The sequence below is a fragment of the Hesperophylax consimilis genome, chromosome 12 (assembly GCF_061612785.1).
Source record: "Hesperophylax consimilis isolate HC1 chromosome 12, BYU_Hcon_1.0, whole genome shotgun sequence".
NCBI lineage: Eukaryota > Metazoa > Arthropoda > Insecta > Trichoptera > Limnephilidae > Hesperophylax > Hesperophylax consimilis.
In genome coordinates, this window is record NC_142847.1 from 236,535 (window position 1) to 253,251 (window position 16,717).

Here is a 16,717-nt window from a genome sequence, read left to right on the forward strand (position 1 = left end):
CATCACGAATATTTTCTCGCTGGAACGCGCTACCAATGTCTCTAGTTGAGGAGGAATGGGGCCTTTGCAGTAATTTAAAACATAGCCCATACCTCCTGGAATGCTACAAGTTGTTCGTACCAAACAACTACACCCAGGGACGGCACCATGATCTGTTATGTTTCTCACATGGCAGAACGGACTGGCTCGGCATAGCATGGCACAAGGTATAGCGCTATTAAATTATGTTTCCAAGACTGTTGACATAGTTAACAGCAGCCTTGAAGGATTCAAGGGGCATGTAAAAGTCACACATTACCCATTATAATATTATTATAATATAATGGACACACAGTCTGTTGGTCACACAAGAAGGAAAAAACGGAATACTTTGGAAAAGTGATATATAGTGATTAGTGGTTTTGCTAGTAAAGATTTTGTGAATATCTGTATTTTTTATAAATCAATAACAAAAAAAAACAATAAAAATGGACTGTAGTTCCTAATGACAGTACATAATTGTTGCAACAACTTTTAAACCTTTTGTACTCACAGCATCCAGGTAAATTGACCAGGTTTGATTTTTCCTGTGGAATTGCATACAAAAGGCACTGTCCAATGACTTGCTAACTTAAATACCAGTGTTATTTATATTAAAGTTGGTTTTCATTTTCCAGGGCCCACCAAGATGCACCAAATGTATATTGTGTCGGGTGTGACGTCATGTCCAATAAATTTTGTCATTTGATATTACTATTACAACTAGCTTTTTGCCCGTTGCAGGCAACTAATGGGTAAATGTGATAAGCGAGCTGATGTTTGAATGTAGATGAGACGAAGAGTGTGGGACTACAAAATTTAAAAAAAGAAATGGATATTTTGAGAAAAAAATGTGCCAAGGAGCTACTGATCATTTTTTCACCGAGCCGTTTGGGTTGTGTAGTTCGAGACGCGTAATTTGATACCCATAACGTATGTACGGTTTTTTGTCACCGACATTCTTCAATAGTTGTTATTTTGGAAAAAGAATCTCTCAATTAACACGCAAAATTTAAAAACTTTTAATAATGTAATATGTATGTTTGCATGTGAATGAAGCAATGAATGTGTGAACACAAATGTATTAAAATATATGTTTGTTTAGAAAGAAATGAATATTTTGAGAAAAAAAAGAGCCAAGGAACTTACTGATCATTTTTTCACCGATCCGTTTGGATTCTGTAAGTCGAGACGCGTAATTTGATACCCATATCCGATGTACGGTTTTTGTCACCGACATTCTTCAAAAGTCCCAGCGAGTTTTATTTTGGAAAAAAACATCGCTCTACAAACATGTAAAATGTAAAAACTTTTATTGGAAAAAATTATATAAAAAAAAAATCTTCAAACTTAAAATATTTAAAAAAAAAAATACCAAAAAAATATGTTCATAACGCAATTAGGTACCTACTCGTTAAAAAATAAAGAGATAAAAACTTAAAATATGAATGGCTCCCGGGGCGACGGTACCCATGCCCGCCTCTCAAATTTATTACAAACACTCAAACTGGAAAAATTTTTGATTAAAAAATGTTTATTTTACAAAACAATTAACACCGCTTCACCCTATATAATTTCTGCGCTCCTGGTACAAATTATAAATTTGCGTGGCGCTATTGATGTAGTTTTTCACTACGGGGCGACGGTACCCGTGCCATATTATTTTTCCCCAACTTTATTTCATTAATAATTAAAAAAAATTATTTCGTTCAAAAGCATTATCGATTTTCAAAAGATAAGCCACCAAAGTAAGTACCTACACAGATTTTATCGTTTCTTTGAATTCACATCCCTAAAATAAAAGCACATCACTTCGGTGCTTGTCTATGATTGCTATTATTTCTAATTGGCCAAAAGCCCGACTGATTAAAAATGGCATTTTTCGGTTCAAATCTCAAATGTCAAAACTTTAGCCGGTTATTGTGAGACATTTTGAACCGAGCGCCATATGTAGGACGGCCGATTAACGTTCCTAAACCTTCGGAGGATGAATTTTTTCGATAATTTTAACCGTAGACTGCGCCTTTTTGACGGAATTCTATCATTAGGTTGACCGTGTAGATTTTATAAAAAAATCGTACCACGTGGTTTCGTGGTGACCACGTGACTAATTTTTTTCCAATGATACCATTATGCAAAGAAAAACATTTCCACTTAAATTAAAAATCTTTCCCGATAAATGAGAAAATTCGTAATATTTATCGTGAAATTAAAATTTTTTTTTCGTGAAATTTAAAAAAAAAATCAGCGATACCTGATTAAATCAGACACGACGCTCGATCAAAATCAATCGTGGTTTTAATTTACGTTAGAGTAATGCGAAAAACACAAAATTTTCGAGCGACAGAGGCGCACGAAAAAAAAATTGAATCATTTCGCGTTCGGGGTGCGTTCGAAATCGAATAAAAATATAAACGTGAAGGAAAAAACGTTTTACAGATCGATGGTGATCGATGAAAACGAAACATTGAGAAAATGCACCAAAATTTGGCCGTTTAGAAACCGTGCGTTAGGCAACACTCGCGGGGAATCGTCGATTTGAAGCTGTGCCAATTAAACTGCCGCAAATCAACTTTAGTGTTAGGCAATTTGTGTGTTAGGCAATCCTGGCGGCCGGAAAGAGTACTGCACACTTTCGTATGGCGCGCCGCGAGCGCTTTCAGTTTCCGCCGCCAGATGCTACTCAAATTTGTGTCGACATCTTACCCCGAACGAATATATTAGTAAACATTTTCATACGAAATCCGGATTACTCGGTTTTTCGGGTTTTCCACACCGAATCGAACCCCGGGTTTTATGCCGACAAAGAGGCGTCTCGGTCGCTTTTCGCCTGAAGCCCGAAACAAATGAAAGGCAACTTTTTTTCTCGCACGCCAAAACGAACCTCGAGTCGTATCGAATTGAGGGGGAGAGCGGTCGCTTTTCGCCTAATTGGCCCCACGAAAAAAAAACAAAGAAACTGAGTATTACTGTATATATTATTGTAAAATGTTAGCACTCGTCATTGTATACTGTACTTATTGCATTGTACCAAAGTGTAAAAATGCAATCTTTTCCAAACTTAATAAACATTTTCCGTGTTCCGAATGTCTATATCCTCATACTTTGGGTTGATTTCAAATGTCAGATAAAAAATTATATTCATAGTAGAACATAACTAAACATAAAAAAAACTAAATTTTGACCGGTTGGTGGCCGAGTTGACATCGCATTTGGGTCCCACCCAGGCGTTGTGTGTTCAATTCCTCGGCTGGCTAAGTCCTCCATCACAACACAAGCAAAATTTTCAGCTTACTGTGGTGGTAGTAGGAGATTTTCAAATATTGTCAGGTTATTCGTAACCCGGGATGTTTGTCTATCTTTTTAAAAAAAAAATAAAAATAAAAAATAAGTAATTCAATTCCTAACCTATTAGAAACTTTAACTCCGAGAATTATAATATGTAATATTTAAAATTCATTATCATAATTTACACAGTTTTTTATCGGGTTTTCCATGATTATATCCTATTTCCGTTGTTTGCAATTTTTTTAATATTATTACATCAAAACATCAATTATAAAGCTTAAAGTCGCCCAAATTATGTTTCAATTTCGCAAAAACTAAAAAAGATACGTAATTAAATATCAAAACAAAATCGATACATAAAAATTTCTATTCGAAGTCACAATGAAATACTCGCGAGTACTCAATATGACGTCAGAAGCCACTGATGCAGTGATACCAACCAATTCTCGCGTTTTGATGTGATGGTGTTTAATTCAATTTTAAACTATTTCATTAATTCGACGTATAATTATGTATAATAAAATTATTGTATTATTTTTCACTGGGATTATGTTAAATAGGTACTCGTACACTGCGTTTCCCACTAATGCTTTATAAAAAGATTAGTCACAACAAAATCTAATAAAACAAATTTAGTGTGACACTTCTTTGTTTTACTCAAAAGAACATCATTGAAAAAATTAGTTTCTGCTTTATAAATAATATTTTTGATTGATTAACCTCTCAGACAAAGACTTTTATTTACTATGTGATCCTTTGCGAACTGTCAAAACGTGATAATTTTTGTGTTATTTACGAGTTTTGCTAAAAGCTTCATAACTCACGTTTTGGGAAACGTAGCCTCATTCTAAAAAATGTTTTGGAAAGATTATGAAATTCACTATCGCATTGTGTTGTAATACGTAAATATTTGCGTTTCTAAATATACATTTTATGAAAACGTCAAAAATATCTAAAAATCGCTTACCATTATTTCAAAGCTGTGAAAAATGTACTTTTTTCTGAGTATCATAAAGAAATAACACTTTATATATTGAAGAAATATAATTAGAAACTATTAGTCACCTCAAAATATTAACCGTCCAAACTAAAATATTTTTAATAAATTATTTAGAAACGCAATAAATTATGAACGAACAAGATGACAGATCCAATCGGCTTAGATAATGCACCTCTACTTTCCATAGATATTCTTGAATACAGACGCGTAGCGTTATTCATTATCGATACTCTGTTTTTTAAATCATGGCAATCCGTATACTAGTGATGGAAATAAATCGATTTTTGTAAAATCTCGCGCGTTTACGTGAAAAGACGTTCTAATGTCTTGACCGCTATTATCATATTTACGTCTTTTGACGTTCTAATGTTCTGAGTGGTTAAAGATATCTACTTGCATGTCATTACTTGGACTAATATTTTCTTTTGTCTTTCAACAGGCATGGACTTTTGGCCCGACAATGTGAAGATGACGCTACATTTTCCGGCCGAGTTACGAACGCAGGGAATTCAGGCACACTTCTTTAACTGGAAAACCAACTTCTTATACCCGATGTTCCAAACTCCGGGACCTCGCGCACCCAAAGAAAAGGCGGGGGGATGGCCAGGTAACATATTCATATTCATATTGGATGAGGACGTCAGCTATCAATGACAATATGAGACATGTTCTATAACTTACATTGATGATGTAATGAAACATGTTCTATGGCTTACATCAATGACATAATGAGATATGTTCTATGGCTTACATCAATGACATAATGAGATATGTTCTATGGCTTACATCAATGACATAATGAAACATACTTTGGCACATATGGTCAACCCCCGAAATCTGGAACTACTGCCTCTAATTTTTTCTTTTTCAAGAAAGATATGATTTTCGTAAATTCATTTGTAAACAGTTCACAACAGTGAGCACAAGTCAAAACAGGCACAAGAATGACAGCCGGAAATCTTTAATGTTATCTCCGTACACTCAAGTTAAGGGTAAAGGTTGTCCACACTCCCTCTTTGTGCTGTTTGTGTATTTTTCGACAAACAAGTGTAATATGGTTTTAGTTTAATGTTAAGACGTATAAGTCAACCTCCTACTAATAATAATACCATTCCATGAATACAATTATCTAAATTACTCCGTATACATTTGTAATTCAGTTAACAGTGTGTATTTGTTTTCCAGGATACGCGCAAGAAGGATTTATTCCAGTAGCGCACGCTATCTACAGAGAGTTAACAAAGGAGATATCGAATAAAGTGAACCCGGGCACTTTCTTCTCTCCTCGCATAATGAGTTTCCCCAAGGTGGAAATACAAAGATTCCCCCATCCCGTGTTTCTCAGCGACGACCTTCTGACGGCTCTGCAAGGGTTCATCTCCATCATCATCATGCTCAGTTTCAACTACACTTGCATCAACACTGTCAAAGTTATCGCCACTGAGAAGGAGAGACAGCTAAAGGTTAAAACTACAAACTAACCTTTTATTCTGTTTTTACACCTGAGATAATGTGTTCCAAGACAACATTCATGTACGACCATTTTCTTTCCACTTTTGCTTAGAGGAACAGTCAGTTTACTTTATTTTTATTGTTCCTTAACCCGCCACATAATGTCACCCAACTGGGAGCTCTCAATATTCTTTTTTACATATGTAAATTATTTGATTCCTTTTATAGTTAGGTCTTGTGGTCACAACCACACGGTTCTCCTTGCCTCTGTATTATTGTAAAATATTCTCCAGACAAAACAGATGAATAATTTAAAAGATGCTAAATATCTTTGTAAAACACAGTGGAAGTGATCAATAAGCAATGGTCCAAATAATGCGAAACATCTGGTGAAAGAACACAATTAAAACTTTGCTTGATTTGGTGACCAGTTCTGAATGGCCAGGTACTTCCCAACCTTTCTCTTCCCTTTTCAATAAGTGGGGTTGCCATAATCCCACTGGCTCTGGACAGTGGGAAGCAGCTGAGATTCTTGTATCATATTATGCTACGTGGTGATAAAAAAGAATACAATAATTATGCTCATGTTTTGTCCTCTATCGGAAATTGGTTATTAGAAATATATGATTCGTATAATGTAATTAAATATGAAACTGATTTATGAATTTACTTTTTTTTCCATTTTGCAATAAATCGCTTTTTCATTACAGGAAGTAATGAAAATAATGGGACTCGACAATTGGCTTCATTGGACTGCGTGGTTTATAAAAGCCTTCAGCTACATCATGATTACTGTTGTATTAATAGTAATTCTGCTAAAGGTAAGTACTTTTTTGTTTTCTTTTTTAACTCGCCGGTAAGTAGTAACTAATGCATTAACTCCCTGCGAGTGTTGGTAAGCTAGCGTAAGAATGCAATTAGTAACACTGCATTGAATGGAAGTAGGTACGCAACACAGCTGTATGGCACATTAAAATATTACATTATGGTTTCATTACTCAAGACACGTGACACTAATTTTGATTATTTATTGTGTCATTATATCAGCACATATTACAAATTTTATTTAGAATGTATGTTTTTTTTTTAATCTCTAAATATATTTAATTTACTAGCTGTACCCCGCCACGTGTTGCTGTGGCTCAGTTTGTCTGTGAAGACAGATAGAGAAACAATAGCGCGTGTTGTTTTTGGCGCTGTTTTTTTAAGAAAAGCATGTTTGTCAAACAGATGGTGTTATTTTTAAAAAAAGCATGTTTTTACCTGTCACATGTGACATCTATATAATATAGTCATACAAAAACAAATCAAAAGGGTCAAAATTTCAAAATAATCTGTGAAGAACTTTCGCAGATTTAAGATTTTGAACAAACACCTTTCTACCACAAGGCTACAATATGTATTGGACAGTTATTTTGGGCCTTTTTCGAAAGGAAAGAGGATACAAACACGCCATATAACATACGCACACGGCAAATTGTTTTTTTTTTCGTTTCCAATATTTACCTATTTTAACTAATTTTACTTGTGGATTCTAAATACACATATTACGTAATACTAATACACATAACTATGTGCACAGTAATAGAATAAACTTCATTTTTAGAAAATCCAAATTTGGATCCCACTGAAAAAGTTTTTTTGTCCGGTCCCTTGAAAAACTTATTAAGAGAGTTTCACTGTAATAGCAACTCTTGTAACTTTGACCATAAAAATTTCAACTTTGGACATGATTTACTCGAAAACGAAAAATTATACAATAAAGTGTGATGTAGATTTAACAATGCTCCGGTTTTCCACCCAGACGTCTTCAGTTCAATTGCTGGGCTAGCTATCGGTGCTCAAGCAACATCTTCCGCTTTTGATGATGGGTATATTCTTAACATTTGCTTCCTTCAAAATTGTAGGTGGAATGGTATGGCACCAAGACAGGACTATCAGGCTACTCCGTGTTCACCTTCACTCCGTGGCACTTCATCCTCTTCTTTCTGATGATCTACATGGCCACATCCATCTGCTTCTGTTTTATGATTAGTGTTTTCTTTTCAAGAGGTGTGTATTACATATTTGTTTTTGTTGTTCTGTATATTTTACTTTGTAATAATGCCAATATGGATTACATTGCATTGCACAACTCCCATCTTTAGCCCGGATAAAACCATTATTATTAACAAAGATATTGAAATAATATTACACAATTCTTAGCACTGTCGCGTCAGCACATCCACATAGATGGGGCTAAATGCTTCTCAGTTCTAATTTGTTGTATCATAAACTAACTTTGTTGTATCATAATATCGACGTGTTGAATATTTCAGCAAACACGGCGGCCACTGTAGCGGGCCTGATGTGGTTCCTGTCCTACGCCCCCTACATGTTCCTCTCCAACGACCAGGTGCTGCCATCTGTTGCGGTGCGCCTAAGCTCCTGTCTCGCCTCCAACACGGCTATGGCCTTTGGCTTCGAAATCATCCTGGCCAATGAGGCCACTGCCGAAGGTACGAGATATCAAATGCAAGATTTAGGGCCTCGTGTCCTTTGTGTAATTACGTTGGGAGGAAACACAAACGCCAGTAAATCATTCCACAGCCGAGATGTTCGTTCTTAGCCATTCTTAACGTCAACATGACAATATATTTTTATGGCACTACCTATGTAAGATTGTCGGCTAGGTGTCGGCCATCGCTAGCCGTTGGGCTTAATTTTTTAAAATTTATTTGGATTTTATTGCAAAGCGGAAATAATCGGACCTTCTATCAAAAAATGGCAGAGGCCTGAAGAGTAAAACAAACAAATTTAGAATCCTTTAAACGCATTTAAAGCATTAATACACCGGTTAGTAAATGTATCTCTTCAAGCCACCAAAAGAGTAGCCAACGAATTAATTAACAAATTTATTTCATTTATAGTAATGACGATATCATTTCCTCGCATAAGTTTACGGGAAAAACAAATACAATGAAACCCATTTGTAAGATTTCCTGGAGACCGAAAAACAAACTTAAGTTGGTTGGAGTTTTACTGTATAATGAAATTTGCAGGTCTTCTCTGGTCCAAGATCTGGACTCCGACCACGACGGATGACACCCTGGTTATGGGGCACATCATCATCATGCTGGTGGTGGACGCAGTGCTGTACCTGCTGATTGCGCTGTACGTGGAGCAGGTGTTCCCCGGCTCCTTCGGCGTCCCGCAGCCCTGGTACTTCCCCGTCTCCGGAGAGTACTGGCGCTCCTCCTTCAGATGCATGTCTGGTAAGCGTATTTTGATTGTTATTGGTCACTATTTATTATCCTTTGCTAAATACATTATAAGGTCTCCCCTCAAGTGTTCACTTATACTTTTCTCAGTTTTAAACTGATAATATGTGTACTGGACACCTACGCCAGTGACATCGACTGTAAAATGACACACAACTTCGCGAAGGTCGTCGGACAACTGACTGGTTGGGCCAGTTGTTTGCGTATTTATTGGGTTCGAATTCAACAATTTCTACACATGTTAATAATGTGGAGCAATTATTCTTATATCTAAACAGAAATATGATAAGGCGTCATAGCGCCGAGAATTAATTACTAAGGTCCCACAGTTTTGTCGTGCGAGTAATTCATCCTTGAACTAAATCTTATCATCGTGCGAGACAAGCCTCAAAGGAGTCGGCATCGTAAAATGTGTGACATCAGACAAATATTAATTTTCTTGATTATTTAATAATTATTTAGGTTTATTTATTTATTTATTTCATTTAAAATAAAGGTACATCCATATGCTGTACGGTACAATATGTGTTAAATTAAAAGACTTTTTGTAACCAGTTTTAACTTTATAACCAACCACTCTGAGGATAGAACCAGTGCTGTAATCATAATACATAATATATAGTGTAAACTTAAGATAAAATATCTAATTACAGTCATTTTCATGTATTTACAGTTGTTGAAGATATTCCACATGACAACGAAGAATTGAGCAATGACGCAATTGAAGCAGATCCGAAAGGACTTAACGTCGGAATCAATATAAAGGTAAGCTGCAAAACTAACTAACTGCGCACCGGCAGAGTAATGAACCAAGCTGCGCGGGGAGGGGTGTGGGCCAGGGCACATCCCTTTCAGTGATTGGAGTGCCTTATGCCGCCAACTCGCACTACTGATATGCTATCTGCTTACTAACAAGATGTCTTTCTTTACAATGGTGTGCTAATTCCTCGCTTTATTTATCCGTCTCTAGCCGTAACTACAAATCCTAGATTCAGTGAAAAGATTCCACCTATTTACAAAAACCGAATATCTGTCAAAGTATTTACTTTGACCCTTCTACAATTGTTCCGTAATTTACTCAACGCAAAAAACAATCACTTTGCTATATATTCCGCTTTGATACTGAATATAAGCTTAAAATAACTGTTGAAATTATCGCGATTATTCTCTTTACCATATCTATTTACCACTTCACAGGAAACAATAGATAAAGCTTACACAACTTAAAAATGAATTACAACCCTTTTAACAAAAATAATTTTTTAAAAAGGCTTGCATTGCGGTTCGATAATTATGTACATATAGTTGGGACTTTACAAAGAGATTGGTATATAATATTAATGTAAAAACATTGAATAATTCCATCTTTTCTGCCATTGAAACAAGGCCGGCACAAAGGGTAAAACTACCCTTCCCGGCCTTAACCTTTTCTCTGCGGGAGACGCACGCCTGCGACGCACTGTACATGCCCTGTACGCGGGTGGCACATCTGTGCGACGCAAAGTTTCTTCGGCGTTATGGGTATGAAACATGCTTGAGCACGGTAAAACTTATACTCTTAAAAAATCTCACATCTTTACACTACTGACATCTTACGATATTTATCCATAATACGTATCCTAATCATCGATACAAAGATTTGAAGGGATCTTCCAACTCAGAGCGAAAAATGAATCAGTTTGAATTCTTCCCGCGTCTTTACACACGTTATTGCGCAGGCGCATTTTATAAGATTCTCAAACAGAGACGCTCGCCGTGTAGATTACATTGTTTTATCGAATTATTGTTTGCTTTTTCGTGGATATGAACTATTTTAATTACAGTGTACATTAAATCTGATTTATCATATTTTAAAATAAGTTCAGTTACATACATTCATTCAAACTATTGAAGAAATATAAAATTTCGTCAGTGTTAGATTATTTTCAAATAAAGATACGTGGTTAAAACTTTTTTATAGTGAAAAATCAAGTGTAAAGTTGTACAAGTTTGACTTTTTATCAATTCTTGAAAGTATTTTTATTGCCAAAATACAAAATGTCGGGTCGTGGTCTTAATGACGAAGAAATATTTGGTGCTACTTTAGAAATAGATTCAGATTTTGAAATTAGTGACAGTGATGTCGATAATAATTGCGAAGCTGCTGAAATACATGAAAGCCATGATTCTGCCGTTATGCGTTGAGAACTGTTTCAAAATCACGATAAAAAAATATATTGAGTGATACATATTTACGGTGACATAATAACAGAAAAATTATTTCATTATTTTTGTAAATTTAAGTGTAGTTATTTTTTATTATATGAACCTTTTTAAGTGTGTCAATATTTCATGTATCCAGTCAAACGCGACATCGCACCCATAAATCAACCACTTATATCGCACCACAGTTGAAGAGCTCTACTCCGGCATGTTTATAATCATGTGTATCGTTAACCTTGAAATAAACATGGCCGCCCGGGCAAACCATATCAGTTACATTACGAATATATACTTCGAATTTTTATCAAGCCCCATTGATGTTCGGATTGTTTATTTATACTTGAAAAGATAATTCAAGACATAAGCGACGTATTTTTTAAAACAAATTTTAAAATCCATGCGTGATTATTGTTTAAAGTCATAAATTAGATTGATAATAAATAGCCCCGCGTGTGAACGAAGTGATACAAATTAATGACGCATAGAAAAGGTTAAGCATCAATCGACCGAACGGGTAGAACTACCTTTCCCGGCCGAAGTGTGTTATCTTGTTAATGTATGTAGCAGTACAAATTTATATTTTTTGTCCTTTTGCAGAACTTAACCAAAATTTACAACAAGAAGACAGCCGTGGATAAATTAAATTTCAAAATATTTGAGGACCAAATAACAGTTCTTTTGGGACACAATGGCGCAGGAAAAACTACCACAATGTCCATGCTAACAGGTAAATTAAACCTTTCTAGCGTTTGTTAGACAGCTTTGTTTCACAGGTCTGAATAAGCAGGTGTTCTCAAACCTACCTCTCCCCCGTTCACTTCTCCTTTCCCGTTTCCATTCAGTCGCATGAAATACCCCACAGTGATGACAGTTCCACTGGCAATGGATGACTACCTATACATATGTATAAGAAGATACTATTCATTTGCATGAATGTAGGCAATTCTCTATGGGCCTTACTAATAAATTTGTTTTCAATTTCGCACAACTGTTTATCAGTTGTGTAAAAGACGTTTGTCAATAAATGGGAATATATTTACATAATCATATGTGATTATTGATTCGACCTTTGATTACTAGTTGAGACTTAATGCCTAAATATATTAAATGTTTTCCTCCTTCATACAATCCCTTCCTACAGCCCCTACCTTAACCTTCCTTGCAACGTTGCCCAACCGGGTGGCGACATAGTTCTTACACATTCTTGTGAGGTGTTACATTAAAAACACATACAGGGTGTCCGGAAACTCGTAGCACAAGCGGGAATCTGTTGAATATCCATCACGTCTGCAGTGGATTTTGCCGTATAACGTTTTTTGAATTGAGCTTTCGTTTTTGAGTAAATAGAGTTCGAAGTCAGAATTAAAATTCAGTTCAGTGCTGATTAATCGGTAATATAATATTTAATTAATTAATTATATAATTTTTACTGTTTCATACAACGACGCTGTGAGTAGGTACCATAATTCATTTTCTGTACAATTTTTTATATTTTTCTGCTTTACATTAGCATGGGTAAAGCACCTAGTATGGCTCACATTACCAAAATATGATTTGGTAATGTAAACCATTCACCTTGCATTACATATTCTCCTTGAACTCCTTTCTTCGTTCATCCGGTGTACATGGCCAAATCATGAAACATGTATAATTTTAACCTCAATTTTTTTGGCAGGAATGTTCCCCCCGACATCGGGAACAGCCACGGTGAACGGCCACGATATTCGGCACGATGTGGCAGGTGTGCGCGACTCGCTGGGCATCTGCCCACAACACAACGTGCTGTTTGCCGACCTCACCGTGGCGGAGCATATCTACTTCTATGCGCGGCTCAAGGGTGTAAAGGGCTCGGCGCTCAAAGAGGAGGTCAACAAGTACGTCTCGTTACTCGACCTGGAGAGTAAGGTATGTCTGATTTGGTTCCATCACAAAACAACATTAAGGAAAAGGATTGCTTCAACAATGTGCCCGTCCTAAACAGGCCCGGCTACAACCTAATCATGTTCTGCTTTGTCACTGTTCTGTTTTATCCATTTACCGTTTGAGTTGACTTAAAATAATAAGACTTTATCTTTAAATTCTATCATTATTGTGTTCCCGAGCCTTTCATCTGAAGAATTATTTTGATTTATCAAATGAAGCGCACCAAATTCAAATTCTTTGGACATAGGTTTCTCTTAAATGTCTCCAGTATTGACCATTTTTTGGCAGCTCCTTACCCATTGGAAATCTGTGGATACCTTTGTTTTATTTTTGCAACCAAAGAAAGCCATTCAATGATATCTTAATTCCAATGGACATCTGTTATCGTACTACGTGTCCAGCATGGTCCCACTTTAGTATGATGGTAATGGAAGCATAGCTCTTCCCATCGTCCTTTGTATACTGGCTAGTGACTTAGTTGACGCATCTGGTTCCCCATCCTGGCGTCGTGGCAATTCCTCTCCTAGCTCAGTCCTCCATCATTGCACAAGCAATATCTCACTCTTTTAATGATTGTGGTAGGAGAAATTCAAATATTGTCAAGTTATCTGTAACCCTGGTATGTTTGTTTGAATTTTATAATTACATTCACACTTTGGTTATGCTTCCATGGAAATATAAAATAAGCAGCTCATTTTAAATATACTTGAACACTAAAAGACATTAGCAACATTTAAAACTTGTTAATCCTCCCAACACCAATTATTTTAGGTTAGGTTACTTGACAAGTAATATATGTTTCCTGCTTTATTCAGCTGCCACTAATAAAAGAATATCTGTTCCCTTCCAGCGTGATGTGATATCCAACAGTCTCTCCGGAGGCATGCAGAGAAGACTGAGTGTGGGAGCCGCCCTGTGTGGGGGCTCCAAAGTGGTCCTATTGGACGAACCATCCTCCGGAATGGATCCATCGGCCAGAAGACACCTTTGGGACTTGCTGCATGCAGAAAAGAAAGGTAAGAATTATTGATTGCCATTTAAATAATCTTCTTCTTAACCCCTGGAATGCCGGGGGTAAAATGACAATCGCCAGACGTGCGCCAGCTGACACTATTTTCGAAATAACTTACTTGTTGTTTGAAAAAAGATTTCTTTGTACTGTCTTACCAGATAATGTGTTTACATATTAATAAACATTTTACATAATCTATCCTATGTAGTTTTGCCAGAAAAGCTATTTATGTTTTTTCTCTTTAATGTTTTAAGAAATTTACGTATTTTACTGCATTTTCCAGCTAAATAAGCGTTCTTCACAATAAAAATAACTCATATGAGGATTTCCTGTACATTAAAATAGAACTCTGACTTCTGAAAATCGGAACTATGACATTTGCCATGGAATTTTTTATTTTGTAAAATAAACATATTTGCAAGCGAGAAAACTATGTGCTACAGTAATATCAAAAGATATTATTTTCTTACCAAGCAAATAAAATATATTTTAGTATGTTAGAAGCATTGTTTAAGGTTCAAATCGTTGCAAATGCGGTGAGTTATTAGGAAATCCATGGTGGACGTCTTGGCACACTATGGGTTAATTATTAGTCTTCCTTCAATCTGCCATCTGAGATATTGCACATCAGTGTTGAATTGTGCTCTATTGAAATCATTTCGCACAGGTTTATTCATAGTTACACTGTTTCAGAACTTAAAAGGTTTCACATTATTTAACCCACCTTTAGTACCTACTCAGCAACTATTTACAATTTCTTTCATATTTTATCTTCTCTATTATATTGGTTCCTAATTTGAAAGTTGCGTTTCTTTTCAGGTCGCACCGTCATCCTGTCTACGCATTTCATGGATGAGGCGGAGGTTCTGGGAGAGCGGGTAGCCGTGCTCGCCGGCGGACGCCTGCGCGCCGTGGGCTCCCCCTTCCACCTGAAGAAAAAGTTTGGCTCGGGATACCGTCTCACGGCAGCGACGCGAGGCTTGCCATCGGCCCCCGTCACAGCCCTCATCAGGAACCATATTCCACAGGCGACACTGTATTCAGACATTGGTAAGTGATTCAGGAACTAGTTCACCTTGTGCGGAAGTTGTCACTAGATTGTTATTAGATTCTGTCCCTAAAGAGCTAAACACGTAAGTTGAGTATGACACACAGTACGTATCTTACCAGATATTGTGTTGTTGTGTCAGTGTTAATTAAGTTTTTCAATGGTTTGTGCTTATTGAGAAGTAAGAGGAGGACAGAAATCTTATCCTCCATCCTTGTCTGCTATGTATTTCTTGACAAGCTGTATCTTTAATATTTGCTTCAATGGTAGAATCTTTTTAATCCATTGCCTTTGCTGGCTTGTAGAAAGTTATTATTTGACAAAATAAACTAATTTGTAGGTTCTGAACTCTGCTATCTTCTACCTGACGAACTATCTGGAGACTTCGAGCCGATGCTGAAGGAATTGGAACTGAGGCAGAACGAGCTCGGCCTAACTAGTTTTGGAATATCAGCCACCACTTTGGAAGACGTTTTTATGAAGTAAATATAACAGAACTATCATTTAATCTCCCTGTAGAGGAACCGCTGTGAAGCCTTTTTCATACAAAACTTAAATTTCGATTTGAGGCCAAAATACCCAACCAAAAAAAATAAATTATTTTTTTATCAAAAGGTATAGCAAATATCTAGAAATATTATCTTTTTTATTTATTTGTGTTTTAAATTATGATGTACATGCATATAAGTCATTTCGTTTTCATCAAAATTCGAACACTAAAATCTTGAAAATAATTTTTTTAAATATCCTATCTATACACGGTGTCCGGAAACTCGTAGTACAAGCGGGAAACTGGAGAATCTACACCACATGGGAAACCCAAAAAAACATAAAGTATTTTGATTTGAGCATTTTCAAAAAAAAAAAACCAAAAAAAAATATTTTTCGGCTATTTTAGGGTTAAAGTTTTTTCTGGTGTTTAGGGTTGAATAACTGATGTTTTAATAATAATAATAATAATAATAATTGGATAATTTGTAGAGCGCCGTTTTTGTGAAAAATCACCTCAAGGGCGCTGTACAATTTATTTCCTGGGATCTACATTTGTTATTTAGACCAACTGTGCCAGCACGAGGTTCGTCATCCGTTCAGGCATGTGTCTGCCGCCAATATAGCGCTGACATGTGTCTGCTGCCAATAAAGAGCGCCGACACAACATCCTCACATAGACAACAAACCTTGGCAGCACCGCTGTGACGCTCGACAAAGACAGAAGATGGACACTCTGCTGCAAGAGTCCTAGGTAGCGAAGGAACTGTACCAGCTGCTGCAGGGAGAGAGACTACCCCGTCCACCAACTGTGCCAGCACGAGGCTCGTCATCCGCTCAGGCATGTGTCCGCCGCTAATATAGCGCTGACATGTGTCTGCTGCCAATAAAGAGCGCCGACACAACATCCTCACATAGATAACAGACCTTGGCAGCACCGCTGTGCAAAATCACCTCATCCTAGTCTACCCTAGTCTCTCCAGTCACCTCCCAGCCTTTCATGCCACCTAGTGCATCCTCTCGAC

General features: G+C 36.6%; 1 protein-coding gene across 1 annotated transcript in view; it reads left to right on the plus strand.

Moving 5' to 3' along the window:
• Abca3 (ATP binding cassette subfamily A member 3) overlaps positions 1–16,717 on the plus strand; it is a 65,352-nt gene that overhangs the window by 20,453 nt on the left and 28,182 nt on the right. Inside the window, exons 4-15 of the mRNA XM_089637913.1 lie at positions 4,746–4,913; positions 5,492–5,769; positions 6,469–6,579; positions 7,666–7,810; positions 8,077–8,256; positions 8,800–9,012; positions 9,692–9,783; positions 11,818–11,947; positions 12,896–13,125; positions 13,994–14,159; positions 14,975–15,205; positions 15,544–15,685. Of these exons, the coding sequence (XP_089494039.1) occupies positions 4,746–4,913; positions 5,492–5,769; positions 6,469–6,579; positions 7,666–7,810; positions 8,077–8,256; positions 8,800–9,012; positions 9,692–9,783; positions 11,818–11,947; positions 12,896–13,125; positions 13,994–14,159; positions 14,975–15,205; positions 15,544–15,685 (2,086 nt within the window). The remainder of the gene's footprint in view (positions 1–4,745; positions 4,914–5,491; positions 5,770–6,468; positions 6,580–7,665; positions 7,811–8,076; positions 8,257–8,799; positions 9,013–9,691; positions 9,784–11,817; positions 11,948–12,895; positions 13,126–13,993; positions 14,160–14,974; positions 15,206–15,543; positions 15,686–16,717) is intronic.